At 36.5% G+C, this 26959-nt stretch overlaps 3 protein-coding genes across 3 annotated transcripts in view; 2 read left to right on the top strand and 1 right to left on the bottom strand.

Moving 5' to 3' along the window:
• The first annotated feature begins 141 nt into the window (after window positions 1-141).
• On the top strand, window positions 142-10311 carry LOC121381000 (probable transcriptional regulatory protein Cagg_2594). Its single transcript, XM_041510071.1, has 6 exons — window positions 142-258; window positions 2171-2542; window positions 3662-3771; window positions 4982-5118; window positions 7861-8035; window positions 8474-10311. Exons 2-6 carry the CDS (start codon window positions 2191-2193, stop codon window positions 8690-8692), a joined length of 993 nt encoding a protein of 330 aa, XP_041366005.1. The 5' UTR covers window positions 142-258; window positions 2171-2190; the 3' UTR covers window positions 8693-10311.
• Window positions 10312-14491: 4180 nt separating this feature from the next.
• Window positions 14492-21061, top strand: LOC121381976 (uncharacterized serine-rich protein C215.13-like). Its single transcript, XM_041511419.1, has 2 exons — window positions 14492-14776; window positions 18450-21061. The coding sequence occupies exon 2, from the start codon at window positions 18467-18469 to the stop codon at window positions 20363-20365; it is 1899 nt and encodes a 632-aa protein (XP_041367353.1). The 5' UTR covers window positions 14492-14776; window positions 18450-18466; the 3' UTR covers window positions 20366-21061.
• Window positions 21062-22239: 1178 nt separating this feature from the next.
• The window catches only part of LOC121380340 (formimidoyltransferase-cyclodeaminase-like), a 41898-nt gene continuing 37178 nt past the window's right edge, over window positions 22240-26959 (bottom strand). The window contains exon 14 of the mRNA XM_041509121.1: window positions 22240-26354. Within this exon, the coding sequence (XP_041365055.1) occupies window positions 26268-26354 (87 nt within the window). The 3' untranslated portion in view covers window positions 22240-26267. The remainder of the gene's footprint in view (window positions 26355-26959) is intronic.

The following is a 26959-nucleotide window of genomic DNA, read 5'->3' as shown; positions in this document are numbered from 1 at the left end:
ACAGCCAACTCGAGTTTTTTTCTGATGCCTGATTGGTTAGTATTTTTAGATATTTGCTAAAAATTACCCAGAATGCTATCAATTGACGAAAAAGACCGAACACCTTCGTAGTTTTTCGTTGTCTGAAAAAATAATCGTTCCCTGAAAACAACGGTACTGACCTCTGGTGCCAGTTACCTAGAGTTATATACCTTTGACAAGATCGTGACTGGAAGAGGTCGCCAAGAAGAAGATAGAACACCATGTGTTTGTGGCATTGTATGCAAATTATTCAAGTTGTTTTTACAGTTGAAACAAGCGTAACTGACATTTATTCAATAACACTTACTTAGAATTCATTTTCATCTGTATATTTGGTATGCATGGAGTGTGATCTATGGTTTGACATACAGAGTTCAGTGTCATGTCACCTCAAGTTTTAAAGTTAGAGGTCCATCATTATGTTTGTAATTTATTTGTCTTAAATAGGAAGTCATTTCATACCATAGTTGTAGTTTATTTTCAGCCCGAGTTCTCTCATTATGATTAACTGTTGTTTGAGAGCTAGACTGACAATTGACATATTTGGTAATGAAGAGCAAGCAAAATGCAGCAACTCTAATCATTTTTATTATTTGTTTGAGTGTACCTTTGTTACAACATTTTGCACTTTTACTGCTAGTGCCAGGTGGGGGGACATAGCCCAGTGAAAGTGCTCGCCTGATACGTGGTTGGTATAGGATCAATCACCATCGGTGGGCTCAATGGGCTATCTTTCGTTCCAGTCAGTGTACCACAACTGGTATGTTAAAAGCTGTGAGATGGTACATATAAAACTTATTAAAAGATTCGTTGCTACTAATGGGAAAAATGTAGTGGGTTTCCTCTTTGAGACTATGTAATAATTACGCTTTTGTTTTTACATCCAGTAGCTTATGATCAAAAAACCAATGTGCTCTAGTGCAGAGTATGACAAATATTTTGAAAAGTCACTAGCCACAGGGCTAGTGGGTTTGTGAAAACCACTAGCCCACCAAGATAAAGCACTAGCCTAAATCCCTGATCAATTATAACTGGATTTTTATATAATTTTTGTAACATTACACATTTACGAGTATAACAGTAAAATAAAACAAACACTTAAATCATGTTGTAACTTTCAGTTTTTTGTCGTGTCGTACGTTTTGTCTTTTGTCAAGTGTGATCCATCGTCATTGTCCCGTTTTTGTTTTTGTCCCCCCCCCCCCCCCCCCCCCCCGGGGAAAATTAATTGAGCAAACTCTTGGTTGGTATCTAAAAACACTATCGAAATAATTAAATTTAAATGAGGGTACGACAGTGTCGCCAGGAACGGTGATGCCAAATACAGGGCATTATCCCGTGTCAGACCGATATCAAAAGAATATAACGGCGACATCTAATCCGTTGTTAATTGATGAACAAAAAAGGTATTATCTTGTATCGGCAGCTATGCCGTTTTATCCAAACCGCTACACGTAATAGGCCAAGCCGAGTCATTGCATATGCGGTTACCATTAAAGTAAATTGTTTTCCTGATTGCCGATAACCACATGTTAGCGAAGTGTTAAATTAAAAAACAATAGGTAAATAAAACGAACACTGAAATTCAAAGCATGGCTGGGGTTTACTTGATTGAGATTAACCTGTCGTCGCGATTGATGATTTCCAAGTTCTTAGCCTAAAACATGTGCGAGATTAACGACCACGTGACGTGTCTAACCAATCAAAACACGCATGTCATTAGACTTTATTTCCTGTGCCAGAAACTTGAAAGGGAAAGGTAAACAATGCATGCTGTAACTGTGACGATGTAGATTGTTACTGCAGTTTGCAGACCTAGCTCAAGTGGATTATTATTATTATATACTCATTGCGTTGTTGATATTATTCGATGACAAATGTCACAATCAAATTTATTAAACGAAATTTTAGCCGAGAGAAAAAGAAAGAAAGAAAACAAAAAACCCACGATCGAGCGATGACGAGAGGAGGGGGGAAACCACTAGCCCGCAGGGGCTAGTGGTTTTGCGTTTCTCACTAGCCCGAACTTAAAAACCACTAGCCACGGGCGTTGGGCTAGCGGATTTGTCGAACTCTGTAGTGGTGTTATTAAACAAAACAAACTTTTAACTTTAATTACCAAGATTGCAGTAATATTGTTTGTTTTCAGAAAGAAACTAGACTACAATCATGAGTGGACAGATGACCTGCATTGTTCGTTGTGTGAAGTATGTCGGTGTTATCAGACAAAGACTAAGTGTTCCTGTATGTCTGCACGTGTTTCAACCATCCAGAGCTGTTCTCGGAAGTCCTGCTTGTTTACAGACCGGTCTCCATCATCTACACACGTATAACATGTTAGCGCCGGCCGCGGTTGCTTCAAAACAGACATCATTCACCAACTCTGTGCCTCTGGTTGGTTGTCGTGGGATGGCTGGCCATAGTAAATGGCAGAACATTAAAAATATCAAATCTGCCAAAGACAGTGAGAAGTCGAAGCTTAGTTTACATTATTCAAGAAAGATCAAGAGTATAATTCGAGGTTTGTATAATTACAATCAGAAAGGCAGGTATATTTATTGGATGCAGAGTGGTAAGCATGAAAAATTGGTGATGGTATGGCAGCAATAGCCACTGAAAATATCCGCTTATCCAGGGCCGTACCCTGATCAAAATTGTAGGGGGTGCACTACTTTTTATAAACAAATGAGACATTATACAAATTAATCCCTGAGATGTGTATGCTATTTTCTGGAGTGAAAAAAAAAGAAAAGAAGTGAGATTCTCAGGGGGCAACTGACCCCGCGGAGGGTACGGCCCTGAAATATTGCCTGCTAATGAACACACTGGTAAGAGTAAGAGATTCAGAGTAAGAGTTTGCAAAGCCTTAGGCCATGTGCAATCTGAAGTATATTTTTACAGGGCTAGCTCTGGGTCAACAGAAAATTTCGCCAAATTATCAATCATACTAAACTGCAGAAACCCAGTTATTTTCCAACAAAACATTTATTTCATGGAATTATTTCGCCAAATTATCAATCCTACTTCAAAAACTGCAGAAACCCAGTTATTTTCCAACAAAACATCATTTATGTCATGGAATTATTTCGCCAAATTAAACTAAAAATCGCCAATTGATTTTGAAATTAGCAATTGGCGAATTTGGCTAGTACCAGAGCTAGCCCTGTTTTACATTTTAAGCATTTAGAACACAGAACATCATCTTGTATGTAATCTGAAAGCCTTACATCTGAGACACCTTCTGAAAACATGGAGGCAGGATGGATGTAACCCAGTCTTGAAGCACTCACTTGATGCAAAGCCAGTCGAGGATCAATCTCCATTGGTGGGCTCATTGGGCTATTTTTACATTCCAGCCTATGCTCCATAACTGGTGTAACAAAGGCAGATGTATGTACTATGGTGGAATGATGCATATAAAAGATCCCTTGATGTTAATAAAAAAAAAGAGTAGCCGTGCAGTGGCAGCAGCAGGTTTTCTCACACTATCTGTGTAGTTTCATAACCACATGTCTGTCATATAACAAGATAAAATATGATGAGTTTGTCTTGAAATAAAACATTCTAAAATAAATTTCACATCAATTATATGTGCAGCGTACATAGGACAATTACAACTTTGTTTTTAATTTGTTTACAGAATCGGGTAATGCTGATCCCAAATTCAACAGTCGGCTTGCCAGCGTGATATCTGAAGCCAAGTCTAAGAATATTCCCAACAGCACTCTAGAAGCAGCCATCAATCAGGCAGTATGTTTTCTTTGTTGCCGTTCATATCATCATTTGGCCAACATGAGGGATGGTGGTGGAGGTCTTAGGCTTCATAAATGTTGTGGAAATCTGGAAAGTTGTAGAATTTGTTTGGGATCATGAAAACTAAATGTTTTCCCTTTTTAAAATAACACAAGAAGAAAGGCAATTTGTGCAAGAAAAAAACTTTCTAATGTTATGTTAATGATTGCGGAAAACTCCATTTATGTGTCTTTGAAAATAAATTTAAAAAGCCATGGTATTTTGTTAATAACCGTGTATGTTATTTTCATTAATTAAATAGAGATGATTAAATGAGCTTGTGTGTTGTACTGATTTTACGAAATGAGTGTCAGGATTTGTGTTGAGCGAGAGCGAGGGTAATATTTGAATCCTGACATGAGTTTGTACAATCAGTACAACACATGCAAGTATAATAATTTCTTTATTATCCATATTATTTTTTAATTATTTTTTATGAATAACAAGGACCATCTCCATATGTTTCAACCACAGCTAGAAGGAGATGACGAAATGACGTCATATTTTTATATGCACAATCTGAGCTAGGACTGGGGAAGCAACATCATGTTTTATAACATCTCTTTCCATAATTATGTCATTACACTTGTTAAATCATGTTTTTATTAACTTGGTTTATGTTGAACCATGTGGATAATAATAACATTTTATCATCTAGTTGTGTAGTTCAACAAAACAAACTTTAACTTTTAACTAGACCAGTTATCACATTAGACACCTAAACATTCAAATTTTAAGCATACCCCTATATGTCAAGTTGTTCAATGTGCTCTAGTGGTGTCATTATAAACAAAACAAATTTTAACTTTTAACTAGACCAAATTACACGATTATCATGTTTGACACATAATACTTATAATTGTAAACATATGACAAGTTGTTGCTCTTCAAGCTCTTGTTCAGTGAGGTTTAAAAAAAAATTCTTGCAGGACTTTTCACTTTCTTTGTACAGTCTTCATCTCAGATTATTCCTTACCTTCCATGAACTGTTATCAATATCAGTTTGTTTATTATCAGTTAGATTATCCAAATGTAATTTTATTATCAGTCAGATTATCCAAATGTAATTTATTCTTCTCACATTCTTTATGGTTCATTAAAAAAAAAATGTTTTACTGTTAAAACTTAGACAAAATTTCACCGAATACCAATAAATATTGCATTACAGGTGATGTCTAAGAATACCAGTACGAGTGTTGTGTATGAAGGGCGAGGACCGGCCGGGTCCTGGTTCATCATTGAGACAGTCACCGACAAACCCATCAAAACAAAGAACGAACTTCAAGGAATCTTCAAGAAGTTTGGGTCTGTAAATCTCTGTCATATTATTAATATGCACGTTTTCTTATCTCATTCGAAGAACTAAAAATATGGTTTACTGTTAGGTATTTAGATTGTACCATAACCGAGGCGTAACGAGCAAGCCCAAATTAAATAAAACATGCTAACTTCAAAACATTTGCACCTCAAAATCAATGGAATGTTACGCTGTAATTAGATTAAAATAACTTAAAATGCATTTCTGAATATGTACAACTCTTTAACAGCCATTATTAATTATTACTGCACTAAAAAGACCTTGGTGTGCTCAGAACAGACAAAATGCCTGTTGTGCCCAAATTAGTGAGATTTAAAGCCCAGACTAATCAAACAGTGGCATATATTTTGCAGTTACTCCTTATGTTTAGAGATATAAGCATGTAGCTGATTTAATAGCGTTTTCCCTAGCTTGTTTTAGCATGGTGCAGCGCCATGCCTCAATAGTCTAGTACCATCTTGCCTCAATCAGCGCTATGCTGCCTTGAGATTAAACGAGCCTTTTTTAGTAATTAATTCTAAAACTGCCTTTATAAAATACCCCAAACAGTATTATTAATTAATTAAATATACCTTTTATATCTTTTGTCATTCATTTATTAAAGCAAGCACATAAATTACATTAATGTTTATTTTAATTTATTTTTTTGGGTATTTTTAAAGAAAAACAAGTGCCCCGAAAATGGTGAAAATGCCCCAAAAGTGTTTGGTCTACCATGCCTTGCCTAATTCCTATGGAAATCACTATTTAATACATGTCATTGTCAATTGTCATGACTATAATAATGTTTATGAATTTTTGGTATCTAGGGTTGTCATGATACACATACCTAGCGATACGATATATATTACGATACATGGCCCACAAAATGATATCATTATTCCTCATTCATACGGGTGGGACATATCCCAGTGGTAAAGCGCTCATTTGATGCGTGGTCAATCCCCATCAATTTTGCTATTTGTCATTCCAGCCAGTACACCATGACTGATATATCAATGGCTGTGGTATGTGCTATCCTGTCTGTGAGATGGTGCATATAAAAGATCTCATGTTACTAATTGAAAAATGTAGCGGGTTTTCTCTATAGACCATATGTCGCAATTATCATACGTTTTACATCCAGTAGATGATGATTAATAAATCAGTGTACTCTAGTGGTGTCGTTAAATAAAACAAGCTTTCCTGATTTACAGTGTTTTCCCCATAAAGCAAGAAGCTGAAACTTAGGTGAAATGATTTCAAAATAAGAAATAAACACGATAAAAGAAAAACATGAATAAAACACAGTTTTAGAATACAATTACCACATAATAGACACATAGACATAAGCAGTTCTAATTTTAATATATTTAAGGAATATATGTTATTTCATTGACATTCATCGAGGTATGAACAAAAACAATCATTCGCAAACTCTGTGAATCGGTGAAGCCATTCTCATAACTTTGCGGGTAATTTTATTTGGTTCATGCTCAAATAATTAAATTTTCTTTGCGTCTATACACTTACGGCAATCTGATTGGTCCAGAGGTCCTTACTTTTTTTCATTCATATCTCGATGAACTGAAAACATTTAAGCCACACACCCCCCCCCCAACTGACTCGCACTACTTTTGTGCAACAAGCCAGATTATTCAGGCAACAAAATTTAGAGAATATACGTGAAATCTACGAAAGCAGTAGAAAAAAATTGTACGATAAATTGATGGAAAATGCTATAATAGCACAGTAGACATGTAGATCTATATGCATTGGTTTAAAAAAAAACCCAAAACCACCCTCTTTGCTAATGATGACATGAGACTCGGTCGGTGGCCAAAGAAATCATGTAGGAAACTTCACGCCTGTAACTTGTTCTACAGCTGTTGGCGAAAATTAAACAGTTCTACCGACAGCATAAATGTTAGACACGTTACCTTCATTCACTTTCATAAAATATAAACTAAACACGAATAGAACAATTCCTTCCAATATAATGAAATGATCCGTCAAAATGCACAGCAGCTAGATGAAATGGCGTCACTTAACAAAATTACGTCATTTACCAAATGACTTCATTTACAAAAAATCACCTGATTCAAATAATAGTGAATGAATGTTTGCATTCTTACACAACATAAGTATCAATGAAGTTTACACCAACAATACTACAGGCGTATTTAAAGCTAAACAAAATAAATTCAGTGATGTATTGTTAAAGTAATCATATAAATTTAATTATAAGATTTGACCACAATTATTTTTTGGTTCATGCAAGTATGAACCGAAAAAACAACGTGCACACTTTTGTATGACCCCCTACGCGGAGTCATACAGTGTGCACACCGTTTTTTTCGGTTCATACTTACATGAACCAAAAAATAATTGCGGTCAATTCTTAAATGAACGTAAAAGAAATGACAGACAATGCTTATAATTAAATTTGAAACATACTTAGTAATAATAACACTAAAAAGTTCATATTGTTTTATTGTTTTTTTTTAAATTTTATTCTTAAACAATAACACAAAGGCAAAGTACCAATATAAAGATATGTCATCAGATAAGTTATTTATATCAAAGCCAAAGTACCAATATAAATATATGTCATCAGATAAGTTATTTATACATTCATCAAAAAATTAACAAATTCGCTATACCTGGACCAACGTTAAATTGTAATAATATAACGGAAATTTAATTATATAATTATTAAATGTAAAATATGTTGATTTATCTAATTTTAGCGGTTTGCTGGGTGAAGCGAATTCCGCAAGACATGCATTTGAACACAAGGGCATCATCGAGGTGAACATTACAGAGGAGAAGGTCGATATGGACAAATACGTCGAAGTTGCCATAGAAACGGGTGCCGAGGATGTGATGCTTCAGATCGACGAAGACAACAACAAATACTTGGAGGTAAAGTTTGTTTTGTTTAACGACACCACTAGAGCACATTTATTTAGTAATCATCGGCTATTAATGTCAAACATTTGGTAATTTTAACATATAGTCTTAGAGAAAAAACCTGCTACTTTTTTTTTATCTTTTATATAAGCAGCATCCCACAGACAGGATAGCACGTACCATGACCTTTGCAGTGTTTGACAAATGTTTAAGTCACTAGCCCTAACAGAAACTTTGGCTAGTGCCCTATGTAAAACAGTAGATAATTTCCATTAGCCCATACCAAACATTTACTGCCCGGGACCAAGGTCTAGTGAATTTGTTGAACTAGGTGTGATGCACTGGCCGAAACAAGAAATAGCGCAATGGGCCCACCTACCGGGCACGAACCCAGACTGACCCAATACAGAGCAGCACAGTTTCTAAATTTCTCTCTCTTTTGTTTGTTAGTTCTTCTGCGAACCCTCTGAGCTGAACCAGGTGAAGAAGAAACTTGAAGAGAAGGGTCTTGACGTGCAGTCTGCGTCGGAGGAGTACTTCCCAGCCCTGCCCGTCACGCCTGCCGAGGAAGACCGCGACATCATTGCACGCTTTATTGGTCGACTTGAGAACGAGTTCCCTGAAGTGGTCCGCATTCACGTCAACATAGATTCATCAGTCTTGTCATAGTCCTGTAATATTTTGTCTGTGTCGATTCATAGATTCAGGTTTTCCAGAGAGAACACTTTGTAATGTATATAGCAAGTGCGATTTTTTTGTCTATGTTATATTATATTTTTGATTCAGGACTCAAAAGAATGGTGAACATAATTTATGGATGTGCATGCCAGAGTTCTGACAAAGTTTTGGCTTGTATGAAAAAAGTGCTTTACACTATGATGCACCAAAGCTATAAAAAACGCGACATATGTTTCATTGTGGACAAGAACACAATGTTGGATGGTAAACCAGTGTAGTCAATGATTAGGTTAAACAAATATAATTCACATAACTATATAATTGTTTGCTTAGGTAAACAAATCATGTAAACAAAATTTGGTTACCTAAGATTTTGAAATATTGTCCACTGAAGTATATTCTTCATTCCAGCATTTTCAATTTCTTCTGATGTTGAAGCACTTTTCAGTCTACAGCTTCAATCTTCAGTTCAGGTTACATGAAGATAGCTATCATAAGGGTACGAGACAGGAGGGCAGTTGCAAAATCTCAAATTCGGGCAAAAATTACAGATATTTGAGCAAAATATACTAACCTGAGACCTTTTTACCATGTATTTGCATCATTCTATCTTCAAAATTAGTTGTAATCCATGTAAAAATGCTTAGAAATTTGTTTGTAACACTATATAGCTGTTTGGTAGTAATGCTAATATGATTAAAAGTTGTTATCCAGATTCAGGCATTTTTGTTTAATTCAGGCAAAAGCCAGCCTACAAAAATGGTAGCCCGTATGCCTATGATAGTCATTAGATTAAAGCTGTGAGAGAGGACAGGTGACTATTCTTTAAAGTGACAGATCCTAGTTTTTAAACACTACGGCATATTTTTCACTATTAAAACCATTTTTGGTAATTGAAATCGGACATTATTTTATTTGTATTGTTTTGAATATCCATTTCCATACATTTGAAGTGTTTGTGGTCATTCTGGTGTTTGTAATGCCATGAAATGCATTTTTCTAAATTCCCCAAAACATACCCCTGAGAAGTAACTGTTATGGAGACGAGCTTTAGTTTATTTTTAGATAATATTTTTACCTATTTCAGTGTCGCAGACTCCTGTTTCACAGACTCCTGTTTCACTCTATTGTAACTTTATTCAGGTGTGTCACAAGTTTGTAGATTGACCAAATTTAGTGTCTATTTTCACCACGCCAAACTTGGGTTTGCGACTTAAATTATGAAATTTGGAAATTTATTATTCTTAAAATGGTACCGGTAAACCTAGGATGAGAAGGTGAGATTGGGGTCATTTATAGGTTGTTACACAGTTCTAATTTATTACTTTACAGAATGAATATTCTTATCATGGCAACATTCATGTTGTGATGAGGTTTGGATAGTTTGAAGTTCCATCACATTGATTGGTTGCCTGTTTAAGAATTAAAAGTTTTTATGTGAATAGGTCATGGCCAATCAGCTTTATTTTGATGTCATAAATATTGCAGCAGAAATATTTGTTATTATATATTGGTGCTGATTGTTCATAACCAGTTTTAAAATAATTTTATTTAATTAACAACTGATCTGTTTATTGTACATTGTGGAATAACAAAATATTATAAAATCATATAGTTTTTGTGATTTGTTCATTCCTCCCCAAAACATTCAGACGTTGGTTGTAATTTGTTTTGTCTGGATTCAGGATTTTGTCTGGTGTATTGTCCAGCTGTTTGTTTGTGATAGGGCAGATCCAGGAGATTTAGAAAGGGAATCCCTTTTGCCAAAAAAAATAATTAAAAGTTGAAGTTGTTTAAGACGTACACATTAATACCACAGCCTTTGATATACCAATCGCATGGCACTGGCTGGAACTAGAAATAGCCTAATGGGCCTACAGATGGGAATCGATTCCAATGTGACCACAAATCGCATGGCACTGGCTGGAACTAGAAATAGCCTAATGGGCCTACAGATGGGAATCGATTCCAATGTGACCACAAATCGCATGGCACTGGCTGGAACTAGAAATAGCCTAATGGGCCTACAGATGGGAATCGATTCCAATGTGACCACAAATCGCATGGCACTGGCTGGAACTAGAAATAGCCTAATGGGCCTACAGATGGGAATCGATTCCAATGTGACCACAAATCGCATGGCACTGGCTGGAACTAGAAATAGCCTAATGGGCCTACAGATGGGAATCGATTCCAATGTGACCACAAATCGCATGGCACTGGCTGGAACTAGAAATAGCCTAATGGGCCTACAGATGGGAATCGATTCCAATGTGACCACAAATCGCATGGCACTGGCTGGAACTAGAAATAGCCTAATGGGCCTACAGATGGGAATCGATTCCAATGTGACCACAAATCAATCAAGTGCTTTAACACTGGGGTATGTTCCGCCCCCATCGAAATAAGGATGTACCATTATATATGGACTTTGTCAATCCGTGCCCGCATCGGCCATACATATTTGACGCATTCATTTATTTTAAAGAAGGACCCTCCTCCTCAGTGTGAACACTGTCAGGGTACACTGACTGTGCGGCACATTTTGTTGGAGTGTGATCATCTCAAGCCGACAAGAAATGATATATTTGGCAACAGAAATGTTTTGGAATCGTTTAAATTCCATCCAATGTTAATTGTAAAGTTTGTAAAACACTGACTTCTATACAAAATTTTAAGATATACTTAACTTGATTTTATATATTGTATTATACTTCTCCCCCCCCCCCCCCCCCCCCCCCCCCACACAGCTCCTTACACTGTGGTTTTACACGAGTCTATACAAATATGTTCATATACTTACCATTTGTGACACCCAATAGCCGATATGTATTTTTGTGCTGGGGTGTCGTTAAACAAACATTCAATCAATTGTCAATCTCCTTAAACATTATCTCGAAGGAGAAGAAATTGGCTTTAACATTTCTCTATGTGAAGTTAATTATGTAAAGTTTACAAATTGCAATTGCAATAAAATATTAAAATTAATTTTAAAGTGTTAAAAAAAATGTCCTGGAGATGGAACTATAATATACCTTATCACGTAAGTTTTGAACGCAAGTCTTTGGACTGGTATGCATATTCAACGATATATAAATAGAAATTATTATATGAGCTTGTGTGTCGTACTGATTTTACGAAACTCATGTCAGGATTTTTGTATTGCCTGAGCGAGAGCGAGGTTAATACATAAATCCTGACATGAGTTTCATAAAATCAGTATGACATACTCGAGTGTAATAATTTCTTTATTATCCATATTATTATTGTTATTGTTTATGAATAACAAGGACCGTTTCAAAATGTTTCAACCACAACTAGAAGACGACGAAATGATGTCATATTTCACATGCACAGTCCGAACTAGGACTGGAGAAAACAACGTCAATATTTTGTAATAATATACATCCCAGGAAGCCAGCAATAAGTATATATTATTTTTCAATACAAAATAAATCACCATTGTCAAACTGGCTACACAAGTCAAAATAATTATATACTATATATATTATTAAAAACTTCACAATCTTAATTTTGAATAAAGTCCATGAGTATTGAAAGCGGGTATTTTTCAGGAATAAATATTGTAATGACAATGTCGACACTCCATTTGAAGCCGATCAGTCCATGTGCACAGCTCCATTGAGGCAAAAGTGGTTTTGCACGTGCCGCTGGTCACGTGACTACAATAGCACATGTGTTTTCATCGTTACTTGCTCACAGTAGTTTGACACAACGAAAAACACATTAAAACGATAGTTGCTTCGATGCCACGCCTCATAAATGTGTAGTGTGAACGTGCCATTGGCAAGTTGCACGCAGGAACGTCAGTAGCTGACGTTGCAAGTCGTTGGGATGAAGTAGACGGGCAATTTATGATCTTTGGACACGAGTACAACAAATAGGCACCACAGCTGATCGCCCCGACCTGGTGTGACGTCACAGGCAGATGTCTGTAATATTGTGTTATGTCACCTCTGCAACCGTTTCATGACAACTACAGCAACCAGTAATGAACTTTTCAGACGTCGGGTGTCTGCGTAAACGATCCGAAATCGGCTGCGAATCGCTCACCTTCACGCACGGCGCCCATATGTTGGACCCATTTTGACCCAATTTCATCGACATCAACGTCAACTGTGGGCACAACGCCACTAGCGATGGATTCGGAGATAATGGAATAGAGTCGTATTCAGCGATAAATCAAGATTCACACTGCGATTTGCCGATGGCAGGCAGAGGGTTTGGATATGACGTGGTGAACGTCATGCTTAGTGTTGTGTCGGTGAAGTTGACAGATTTGGAAGTGTGATGGTTAGGGGTTTTTTTTCTGTGGAAATGGCCGTTCTCGACTTCTTGTCATCCGTGGCAACCTCGGCGCTGTTGCATACCGCGAACAGGTGCTGGCCCAGGAACTCGTGCCCTTCATGGCAGCTCTTGGTCCAGGCCTGAGCTTTCAGAATGATAACGCCAGACCCCACACGGCCATCTTGACATGGGGTTACCTGAGGAACGCGGGCATCAATGTCATGGATTGGCCTTCAAGGTCGCCCGACCTGAATCCATCGAGCACGTCTGGAAAGACGCCTGCGCACTCTCAGGAACCCTCCACAGACTTTGCAGGAACTTGGTGCCTCATTAGTGGAACAATGGCGCCGTATTCCTAATGCAGTCTGTACACGCATCAGGCAGTCAATCGTTGCCATGCAGTTGTGGGTACACATTGAGGGCATACGTGCTACTGAACCTGTGATTTCATCAGACGACCCTGCTTGCGAATTACCATTTTGACTGTGGTTTTGACGAATGCTATGGGCACATCGAATAGATTTTTGACTCGACATTTATTCCTATTCTTTCTTTGGACGTCATACAATGAAAAAATGCCTTATGTAACACGTTCTTCTGTCATATTTGCTAATTAGCCAAGTTGCAACGGTTGTGAAGTTTTTAATTTGACTCAATATACATGTACCATGTTTTGTCCATGCATTAACCTACGTACTGAAATGATACACGGAGTGTTTTCTTAGTTAATTGGTCTATTCTGTTAGTTGTCTCTACCTGTGATTCCTGATTGGCAGGTGTGTCTTTGAATGGTAATCGGACGAGCCAATTATTTACCGCTGTCTAGACACAAAAAGACATATCGGTATTGTGTAATATTACCTGTCGCCCTTGAAATGGTAATGGACATGGTTTATTACTATAAATAGTTCTGTGAAACTATTGATTAAGTAGACTTTCCCATCTAAAATCACAGAACTGACCAATTATGTAGTCCCAAAGAAAATGATCACCTGGGTATCGTGGGTTGTCATTTTTTTTCCAACATAGCATATCAATAGGCTAGCCCGAGTACTCTGACTGTAAGAGAGCTAGACGGACATTTGGACATAAACACGCTGTAATGAGAGCGTGTTTATGTCCAAATGTCCGTCTAGCTCTCTTACAGTCAGAGAGCTCGGGCTAATCAATAGGCCTAATAGTGTAGGGGGCCTACATTTTTCCTTTGGATTATTTAACAGAGAAAAATACTATAACCCCATTTCGTTCCGTTAATGCTAGGCTACTTGAAATATATTTAGTTAAATACTTTATTATATTATCACGTAATTTATGTTGTTTTACAAGTCAGGTTGCTCAAAGCGAAGCGCCTTGTCGCAAATTACTGCTTTTGTTTACACTGTGCATACAGGAGTTGGTCGGACTGACGTCACTTCGCCCCTAGCTAGAGTACCGGACGCATCGAAAAGAACAGAAAATGGCTGCCCCAAGTTTGCAGGAATAATCACGTTTTTTTATTAACACTAAAATTACGTGTTTTTCATTTGTTAAAGTGTCAGTATGTGTTGGTGGTCCGGGCATGTATCTTTCCCACACATAAGGCTCTTGTTTTAGTTTATTCTCCATTTAAAGGTGTCAGTTGTCATCACTACAACTGCTTTCATCTGCTGTGAAACAGATATGTTGGCAAAACTCATCACAAAGTGTTTGACGAATGTATTTAAACACCGGTTCCGACGGGCCTTCTGACTAATCGGACATTACGAAATGGACAGCTTTCAGTAGCAGGTATATGCACTAAATTTGTCATCACATATATGTATATTCAGGATGAGAGAACATTCAAGCTACATGTAATGTTGGCAGTGTCATTTATCCAACTCAAGGCTGTGTAGGATCGATCCCCGCCGGTGAGCCCATTGGGCTATTTCTCGTCCCAGCCAGTACACCATGACTGGTATATCAAAGATCGTGGTATTTGCTATTCTGTCTGGGATGGTGCATAGGCCTATAAAAGATCGTTTGCTATTAATAAAAAAAGTGTAACGCGTTTTCTCTTTATGACTGTCAAAATGGCCATATGTTTGACATCCAGTAGCCGATGATTAATAAATCAATGTGCTCTAGTGGTGTCGTTAAACAAAACAAACTTGATATACCAGAGAGGAAACCCGCTGTCGCCACTTCATGGGCTACTCTTTTTGATTAGCAGCAAGGGATCTTTTATATGCACCATCCCACAGACAGGGTAGTAGATACCACGGCCTTTGATATACCAGTCGTGGTGCACTGACTGGAACGAGAAATAGCCCAATGGGCCCACCAAAAATAAATAAAAATAAAATGTTTTATTTAACGACGCACTCAAAACATTTTATTTTACGATTATATGGTTAAAGACCACACAGATTTTGAGAGGAAACCCGCTGCCGCCACTACATGGGCTACTCTTCCGATTAGCAGCAAAGGATCTTTTATTTGCGCTTCCCACAGGCAGGATAGCACAAACCATGGGCTTTGCCTCGACTGGGATCCGAACCCAGTACCTACCAGCCTGTAGACCGATGGCCTAGCACGCTGCCACCGAGGCGGTCCCCCCAAAAAGGTATACGTGGTCGGTAGAGTGCTGGTCTTAGTTGTTTTTGATCGTATAGGATCGAACACCCTCAATGAACCATCTTCCGATTGTGCCCCCCCCCCCCCCCCGTCTCAACCAGTGCCCCACGACTGATATATTATAGACCATGGTATGTGCTGCCCTGTGTGAAAAAGCGTATACATGTAGGCTTTAAAATAAAAGATCCCTATATTTGTTGATAGAAATATGTAACGGGTTTTTTTCAGACTTTATAATAGCGTCAAATATTTAACATTTAATGGCCCGATGATTATAATAAATTAATGTGCTCTAGTGGTGTCGTTAAACTAAACAAACTGCTAACTTTTCAACTTCAGAAAATATGTAGAAATTAAACGGTAAATTCCAATGGATGATTTGTTCTAATTCGTTACAACACATTATACGCAAAGTAATTTTTTTCTAACAACATAATGTCATTATGCGTTGATAATTTTATCATTCCGTGACTATGTCATCAGATTTACAGCACATATTGTTCTTTGAAAAGCTAACTATTGCGAACATCCGGTGATTATAACTTTCAATCGACGTGCTTACCGGCCTAGTGCAGGGAGCCGCGTGTCATATTCTGTCGTCTGCTAGGATCTAAACGTACGTGCAGACCAGTCAGGTAGGCCTAGATTATGTTAGTTAGTTTTGTTTTGTTTAGAGCACATTGATTTATTCATTTGGTAATTTTTACATATAGTCTTAAAGAAGAAACCCGCTACATTTTTTTTCCCATTAGTAGCAATAGGGGATCTTTTATAGGCACTAACCCACAGACAGAATAGCACATACCAAAGCCTTTGATATACCAGTCATGGTGCATTGGGCCCACCGACGGGGATCGATCCCAGACCGATTGTGCTACGTCCATCCCCAGGTTATTAATGCAATCGGACGGTAATATTAATCAGGGGTTGGAATTGGTGAACTGTAAAAAAGAAGAAATCTCGACGGGTCCCGAAAATTCTTGAAATCCTAGGTTAAAATCTGTGCCATCTGACACATTTTGGAGGAAAGGACGATTAAAATGCGAAGAAACGCAATGTTCCATGAGAGGAAAATGCGAGGAGAATTCCCACCCCTGATTAATGTAATCAGGATCAAATACACTGCTATTAATTTAATAATGTGCTATCCTGATTTTATTTGAATTTGAATTAAATATATAGCACAAAATAGCGTTGAAAACAAGTTTTAAATAATACCAAAACTTCAATTAAAGCATTTTTTAAAACGTATAGATTTTTATAATAATTTTCATATGCTTACCCAATAGCAGAAGTATTATTTAGTGCTGGGGTGCTGTAAACAGTCATTCGTTCTGTTGTAGTAGACCTACTCGTACTAGTAGCTTAGAAATGACGTAGGCTATACATTGAAAGTTAATCATATGAATTACGATATTATATAGAACTCATTTATATACCACTGTTCTTAATGGAGGGCTCAAAACAGACTAGTGAAGCTTTGTTCTTCTAATTGGTTTATCCACCAATCGCCCACTTTCTCTACCCAGTACACTCATTCCATGTGCATGAAGCCTGTAACTAAACTTACTCTAGCGATCGTTGAAATTCACGAACATTTAACCACGGATAAACCACGACCTCTCTCCAAAAACAAATGTCCTATTAAAACTAATATTTGTTTAGAAATGCCTTTGGAAGCAGAAAATAGGCTAGATCCATAAGCGTACGAGACGAGTGGGGGTCGGTTTGGGATCGATCCCTGTCAGTGGGCCCATTGGGCTATTTCTCGCTCCAGCCAGTGCACCACGACTGATATATAAAGGGCCGTGGTATATGCTATCCTGTCTATGGGATGGTGCATATAAAAGATCCCTTGCTGTTAATCGAAAAGGATAGCCCATGAAGTGGCGACAGCGGGTTTCATCCTTCAATATCTGTGTGGTCCTTAACCATGTCCGATGCCATATAACCGTAAATAAAATGTGTTGACTGCGTCGTTAAATAAAACATTTCCTTCCTTCCTTACATGCCCTATAGCAGTAATACTAATCAATGTTATTATCCATATCGAGCATTTTCGTTTAATTCGGGCAAAAAATTAGCTTGCTTGCTACAAAAATGGGAGCCCGTACAATTATGCATATCCTATGCACTGAAAAGGGTGCACGTTTTTCAGGTCTAGTTGCGGCGCTGAACGTCGACTTTCGCTCGGCATATAAGTTAAATCCCAGCATTTTAATTATTATTATTCTTTCTTTTGTACCCTCACCCCAGTAGGCCTATCGTGAATTGACCAGAAATGTCGCTAATCAAAATTTTTAAAACAAAATGTTCCCTGCACCCCCTTTCGTTTCACGTTTATTACAGGCTATATGTGGCAGCCCTGATGAATCATGAGATAAAGACGTTAATTAAAAAACAACAACAAAACATAGGCCTATTGCCCTAAATTTGGCGTTATGATATCCACACCCTGCATTTTCGACACAAAAATAGATTTCCTATTCTAAATAAAGAAAGAAAGAAATGGTTTATTTAACGACGCACTCAACACATTTTATTTACGGTGATATGGCGTCGGACATATGGTTAAGGACCACAAAGATATTGAGAGAGGAAAACCGCTGTCGCCACTTCATGGGCTACTCTTTTCGATTAGCAGCAAGGGATCTTTTATATGCACCATCCCATAGACAGGCTAGCACATACCACGGCCTTTGATATACCAGTCGCGGTGCACTGACTGGAGCGAGAAATAGCCCTATTCTAAATAAGGATATATGATATATACGTCCACGTGCCTACGCGTATAGTTTTTGACAAATGGATTTTAAACAATAATGCTGATATTTTATTTTTATAGACCTCTACCACTTGGTCATGATCCTAGCCGCACTCGCAGTGGCCGTGTTCACCCAGCACCTGAGCGCTGCATTTTCATCATGTCATAATGGATGTAGCTGTTTGAAGAACGTTGCCGTCTGCTCTGAAATGACATCTCTTGACAGTCTATCAGTCCCTGTCCACACGACGACACTCGTGCTGGACTCGTTGAAGTTGCAGACGGTACCAGCAGACGCCTTCAAAAGTCTTGGCCCGCTGAGAATTTTAGAGCTACAAAACTGTACCATTGAAAGAATAGAGAAAGGAGCATTCAGAGGTTTAGGAAACATGGAAGAGATCATTATCGCGAGAAGCAACATCAGCAGCATCAACCGTAAAGCGTTCTCGGATATGCACGACATCACTCGCCTGACGTTCAGCGGCAACGTGATTAGATCTGTGGGACAAGACGCCTTCTACAACATCACCAACGTCACGGAGATAACCTTCCAGTCAAACACTTTCACCAACATAGCCCACCATGCGTTTCACCACATCAAGTGGGTAAAGTTCCTTCACTTCTATCTGAACACGGTTACGGGCACAGTCAAGGCGGGCGGCTTCGCGGGAATGCACCACTTCGACACCGTCAACTTTTATCTCAACAATATCAAAATTATGGAGTGTCGAACGCTTGACAGACTGGTTCTATCTGGTAAGAAAGTCAGTATTTACTCGAACGTCTTTAAATGTCACTGCAAACTATCGTGGATGCATTCTCAAGTTTCAATGAAGAGTTACCTCTCCTCCAATTTGTGTACGAACAATGGAGACCCACAACAGCTATTTCTATCTAAAGCTAAAACTGCAGACCTGCATTGTCCATCAGCAAAGCCTACATCAAAGCAACGAGGATGCCCCAATGGTAAAACAGATCATGTGATACAGTCTACGTCAGCTACGACCAGAAAAAAAGCAACGAAACTACCATCATATAGACATACTATGCAAATGGAATTCCACGGTACTAGAATGACGTGGACGGCAAGAAAAACAAGTACAGAGAGTTATGGAATTGACACATCATCGATGTCCTCGCCAATCGAAGCAAGTGAGAATATCAGTAACCAGGATATAGAATCGCTGATCACGTCACAGACTTCGAGTAAATTACCTACCACTAGCTCTACAGTAACTGTAAACACGATATCTTCCACGTCGCCGACGTCAATAGCATTTACAACACCGCCCACTACACAAAAGCTTATCACGCCACAGACTTCAAGTACATTACCTACCACTGAATATACAGTAACTGTAAAGACGATATCTTCGATGTCACAGGCAGCAGTAACATTTACCACAAAGCCTACAGCACAAAAGCGTATCACGTTATTTACCACAAAGCCTACAACACAAATGAAAAAGTCTTTGACGTCGCCGGTTTCAAGATCATCATCATCAGTGACAAAGTTTACAACTGAAGCATCAACTACTACGACGTCTGCCATTAACATGATCATATCCTTAACGTCACAGACTTCAAAAATGCCATCATCCATCACCAAACCTGTTACAAAAATGGTCGCACTTTCGACGTCATCGACTGATACATCTAGTAAAAGAAAACATGCCCCCAAATTTACTCATTCTTTCAGATCAACCAAACGGAAAAAACTGTCAAAGAAAAAAATGACCAGTTTAAAACGATCTACGTCTACTGCAACCTCGACTGCTTTAGTAACTGACGAGCCACGAATCTCTCCTATTGTTACTTCTATGGTTCAGACCCCGAACGGCAATTTTCGAAAATATGACAGGAAGACTAAATCAACTGTCAAAGATCGCTATGAACAATCTCCGCCTGGGAGCGCAGGTCATGTTTTCATTGCAGACAGCGGAAGTCTGCCAGTTGCGCTTTATCTGATCATGACATTCTCTGATGTAATTTGGTGACCTTTAGTGTGAGTTTACGGAAACCGTTTGCGTACAATTGCCTATAGAAGTTACATTACGAAATAATGGTGTGAATTTTGAAGAAATATGAAATCCAGAACAGAATGCATTAACACTGCATTTTAGTTTAGTTAAGGATGATACAATTGTTGAAAAGCAGTTCTGCATAAACCTACTGATCTCTAGACAATTTTATTATGCGCTAGAAATCAAATGTCATCAATGGATTTCATAAATGAATATCTAGTATAGAAGTTACAACCCCTCACTAGTGAATTCTGTTGGAAGAAAATGAAATCCACGATGCCAACACATTTCACAAATGACGTTATTGAGGCCGTTTAGTTTCAAAACAATGTTAAATTTTCTTCATGTATCCAAATGATGGCCAATGTGTTTGTATTATATTTCCAGCTCTTGTGCTTATCACCAAAGAAAAACAGCGTATACAAACCGAAACCCCATTACGTCTAAGTTGTTGGCAAAATGACGTCAGTCTTGGGGTTCGCCAAGTGTATTGGAGTGTGTGGGCATTCGATTTGATAGTCTCTGATGATAAGGATCTGAATCCAGGGTGTTTCATGACATGCTCACCCGGGAAAATGTTGAATTTCAGGTGTTAAAATATGGCTTTGACAGTCTTTTGAAAACAGTAACATTAAGAAGAAAATGTGTGTGTGTGTGTGTGGGGGGGGGGGGGGGGGGGGGGGGGGGGAGAGAGAATGACATTTTAAATTCAGTTTTATAGCCGATGTTTTTAATGCCAAAGTGATAACGACGAACGTAGTATAGTTTGTTTCAATGTGCTTGTTACCTGTGTAAAATGTCAATGTGTGGAAATTTTTTTGTCAAAATGATAATTTTCCATCTCCAATGGACAACGTTTTGACATTTACCATGCATGACATTGTATTTGTTAAAGATCATTAAAATGCCAACAGGTTTTCGTGTTTCTATTTAAAATATTTTTATGAATCATACATAATTATAGACAGAAAACAGTTGGGTATAATTTTGATCAGCACTTTAAATTCACTTATCTATTTTAACTGGAGATGCAGCCTAAGCCACTGTAATTACCAGCATGAAAACGTGAATGTCACACATTAATCATAGCACGATTCTGACTTACCCAGCAACACAAACACATATATACTACTCAACTTTACTAGGGATATACCAAATATATGTCACGATAACAAATTTGTTAAACTTATGATCACTACATTAGATATGATAATTAAAAAATGATTAATGTTGTCCATCAAACACAATGAATAGTTTTACTTGAGGTTTTTTTCTTCTTCAAATAACCCTGTCGAATGTGGAATGTATATTTGGTTGTAGTTAAAGATGCCTTTCTGCAAATCACGTCTAGATAGATTTCCAGTTTGTTGGGTGAACACCATCACAACTGTTTTTAAGTAAAATGAAGTAGGGATGTAGCAGAAGAGGAATCCGTTTTGTAGACAAGAAAGGGATGTACTTCTGACAACGGAACAGATAAAAAAACGCCACTAGAATATGGGAATGTATATCAATTAATGTTATAACCGAACTGCTAAAACAGCAATCTGAAATGTAGGTTTACTGGTATGATCTTCACTCACTGAAATAGGGTTTGAAACCCCAATTTCCTTTAACCAAACTGGTATCAGTGGTATGCAGAAGCTAAAAAATGCATTAAAAATATAACATTCCCAACATTGTACCGTACAGTCTCTGGTAGAACATGTATTCATTATGACAATCTATTATTACAACCAATTCACTTCTTTTACTCCATACACACACAATCACGGTTAAACCTCATCCAAATATGCTTATATGCATTTTTTAATAAGTAAAATTTAGAAATAAAGACTAGCCAAGGAAAGTGTTAAGCAAGTGCTTATAATTTATTTAAAGTAATATAAAGCAGTGTAAAATCATTAAAAATCAAATCTAACATAATTTTACACAAATATATTAAAAAATAATGTAATCACATTTCTTTTGAGCATATAGGTGTACTCGTGAACAAATTGCTGGTTTCACCAATATATATATCTATACATCACAACGTTTATGCTTAACTTGACTTAATGTACCTACTTCAACATACAGACATTCTCCTAGTGCTTAAAAACCTACCAAGACACCACCTGTCAAGTAAGACCATCTTAATGACTGATATTGTTTTAGAACATATCTACAGTGCATCATATATATATATATATATATATATATATATATATATATATATATATATATATACATGTATATATATATATATATCCAGGTATTGGTTTTCAAACACATTAATTTCATCTTATTAATATCCGAAATACACTATATAGAGAGATCGTTAAAAGCAGGCCTGCACAAATTGCACGAATGACCGTTTCGTTCGTGCATCGGTTATGCCATTTTATTTGGCATAACCGATTTACAGTGCTTGTAAAATTTACTGGATGATTAATCCCGGCAACGTACCAACATATTTTAAATAAAAATGTTATCGTGAGTATGAACATTAGACTTGTCCCGATACAGTGCTTTTTCGTTGCGTGTAATGTAACCAGTCAAGTTTGTATAAATATCTTGTGAAGTAGGTGCATTCCCATTGGTTGTTAGGTGTTATAGCCACATTTAACCAATCAAAAATGGTGATATTGTGATGGTCATTACAATCTCGAACCAGAGTCACAGTGACCCTATTATTAACTGTAATTCCGAATCGAATAGCGACAGTTATGATGACGACAGTGTCAGTGATAATGACAGTGACAGTATCAGTATTCACTGTTCCTCCGATGAGGAAGATGGCACCGAGTCTCCCACTCACGACTGAATGGCATGACATTATATACACATAAAAGACTAATATTATAAAATTAATGGTAAGAGATTGCCGTGTACGGTGTAGTGAATTCCTATTTATTCACATGTAGTTATGCACACATGTTGATGTGTTTTATATAATTGGTCAAGCCTGACATTCACTGTTTTGGTACTTCTAATCATTATTATTATTTTTAAATCTCTTAAACATTTGTATACATATACTTTTTACTTACCATTGCCACTCTCTTGTTTCTCAAAATTTAGTTGTTGTTTTTTTAAATTATAAAGAAAAAAACCAAGTTATGCAAACCAAAATAGGTTATGCAAAATCTTTTGGCATAACCCTTTTTCAGGTTATGCAAATTTTCAATTTTGCGCAGGCCTGTAAAAGCAACCTTTTTCTTTGAAATTTCCTCCAATTAGAGGCTTCGTTACAAAGAAAAGATTATTTTAGTTATTTAGGAATTAAAATCTCAAATAAGATGAATATTAAAGTATGAAAAAAAGAGGAAAGAAAAACAAGAGACTGGTTATGCTTGAAACCTATGCCATTAAGAAACCGTAGTCCTTGGATATGTTACTATTAGCTATATTGTTACAAAACTCACACCAGAGCCAGTGTTTCTAAAACTTTCGAGTCTAGACTCAAATCTGTAATGACATACATACAATTCGTATACCTTGTCATGACGTTAAAAAGTCTTAAAATGTTATTACAGACTTGACTCTAGACTTAAAAAAAAGTTTTATAAGCAGGAGGCCTGAAATCCATGGCAGTGACATACCCTTATTATTTCTCATAAAATAATTTTATTGCATTACATGTAACAGATTACAGCATTATCATTGTCTGTCACAAACATTGCAGTTAACAAATATAAATACAACTTCCTAATGAAACTAAATTGCATTTAATATTCACGTTTCTCCTAGTAAATCAACAGTACAGGTCTGATATGGTGAAAACGGTTTAACAACAAATATGCTAAATGTAAGGAACAAACAGTATTTTATATAAATTAAAATCATAAAATATACAACAACATATAATGCTAATAAGCAAGCATATAATATGATTTTTTTAATTAATAAAAAACAATGGCCTTTGATTGCAGGCAAAATACCAAAAACAAATGTCAAATACAACAATAAACGTGAAGTTCTTTGGTCCACACACACTAAAAAAAAAAAAAAAAAAAAAAAAAAAATTCCTAGTCTTAAACAATAGGAAGTTGTCAAGGTCTCTTTGGATTTTAAATCAGCCTATATACGTAATAAAACTTGGTTGAGTGCTTGCAAAGAACATTGTATCATGTTTTGAATTTCAGTTCATTCATTCTCGAGAAGTTGAAAATGACTTCTCCAAATACAAAAAAAGTTATCATGTTAAGATTTAAAATTGATCCCAAATAACCTACATGTTCTGTTACTGAAATGGACTTCATGTCTCCTATTTCTGCCATTCTTGTGACAGCAAAGGGAGTTGATCTGGTATTTAGGACTGACTAAAAATAAGTAGTATTAAAATTAATTGTACCTAATTAAATATTGTCACCTTTCATTCTGTGGTTTAGTGGAAATTAATACTCTTGGATTTCCAAAGGCTGAATTCGCTCTTGGTGTAAATGTCCTTATGAGTAACTAGTAACGATGGGAGTATATTTTTTTTAGAAAAAGCTACAAATTGATGCTGAATGTTGCCATACTGTCACCTGAAGCCAACAACAGATGCTTGACTATCTTATTACAATAAGACAAGTGAAAGAATCCTACATCATATAATATTAATACATAACTAAAAATGCTACATGTTGAACATATCAAAGCACCTTAAAATCTTTACTAAAATAAATTGTTTTGATGATCAAATATAAACACCATTACTGGTAAAAATATAATAGTTTATAAATCGTAACTGAATTTGTTTTTGTCACCTTTATACATTAATAATATATATATAACAGGTTGCTTTAAATTACATAAAATTGCATCTTATCTCAATCAAAAATACATTAAATGTTTGTGGATTTGTTGTAACTATGATATTTAAAGTACAAAGTGGAACTGGTTCTCTTCTTGTCAAAGCCAGTTATCTTTAAGTACTTTTGTAGGGTACAATATTAAATGCACTTATTAACCTTCAGAAAAATATAAATGAAAAATGATGACAGATATAAATAAATTGAAATTAAAGGATATTTTAAAATCAGTGTCCAGCAAATAATAAATGCATTTTTCTGCTTACCGACTTCTAACATGAAATACATTTACTCAGAATTCTCTTACATAGTTTCAATCATTCATTTACAAAAATATGCTATCTAAACAGATCAATAATATGTTTTTTTCCCCACAGAGCTGATTGTGTCTCTCTGTACTTCTGGCGTGTTTAAATGTCACATCTGAAATCTCAAAAGATACAGGATCTTCAAACCACTCAATTTTAGCAATAGATTATTTATTTTGTTTACACGCTAAATGATATTTACTAGGGATTATAAGTTAATATATTATATAATTTATAGCAAAACTCCATGTTGATTTTGCTTTTTAAATATTTTGATTAAAGCATACCAGGATATTTTTAACACAGTTGAAGATAAATATGTGAATATAATTATGATGTATATAATATGTACCTGTTACTTTAATATGCAAATGAACCAAAACAAAAACCACCTTTTACACCAGAATTCACTTTCGTAAATGCTATATCACATAACATACAACATGTCATTCACACCTTTTGATATGACATAAACTATAATGCTGGTGAAAAATTTAAAATTAAAGTTGATTATGAAACAGTTAAGTAAACTTCACATGACATAATGTAATACCAACAACAACAAAGGTACTTTCTTAATTGGTCCCCAGTGATTGCATTCATTATTTTTGGCAGTCGTCAATTGTCTACTAAACCTGTCCACGACAGACAAACAAAGAAACATTTCGATCCCTGTTTTACCATTTCACAAGTGGCAACGTTTCAACATGGATTGTAGTAGTTGAAATGCAGCATGACATACAGAAACATGTACGTCTAATCACAGAATGCCAAGGTTATTTTCACAACTTATTCTTTCCTGTTGTCGAGAATCTGTAAAACACTGGCACAACCTTCCTGCGCCGTCTTCAGGGCTATCTCAATGTCATCCTTGATCTAAACAAGACAAATATACAAAGAAAAATATTCAGTAATAGGAGGGAAACCTGATGAAATGTCACACCAAAAGACGATAAAACAATATATGTGGGTGACAGAAATAGAACATACATATTCGTTTGAAAAATATTATTTAACATGAAACTGTTTTAATTTAACTTGTGATAAAAAAAAATAATGAATCAATAAATCACACGCACATAGAGCATAATAAACAAGTTATCAGTTATTATCAAATTTATGTTCCTAGTAAAATAATTTTCAGTTGTCATGAGCTTTAGCGAGTGACAAATGAAAATTATTTTATGAGGGACATAAATTTGATAATAACTGGTACTGAGTTTGTTATTCTATTTATTACCAGGCCTCCTAGCCACTTACACATTAAAATATAGGAAATATAGGAATTTGCATACCAAAATATAGGAGTGTTATAGGAATTTTGAGGTCAAATATAGGAGTGTTATAGGGAAATGTGGACCGATTATCATGATTATAGGCATTTTACACCGTTTTTAAAGACATTTACATTACTAATAGTATCTTCTTACCTTGGATACCATCTACTACCTCAACAAACAGGGTTAAAAATTAGCAGTCGC

The sequence above is a fragment of the Gigantopelta aegis genome, chromosome 9 (genome assembly GCF_016097555.1).
Source record: "Gigantopelta aegis isolate Gae_Host chromosome 9, Gae_host_genome, whole genome shotgun sequence".
Lineage (NCBI taxonomy): Eukaryota > Metazoa > Mollusca > Gastropoda > Neomphalida > Peltospiridae > Gigantopelta > Gigantopelta aegis.
Note: the sequence above shows the minus strand (reverse complement) of the source record. Positions and strands in the feature narration are given on the sequence as shown.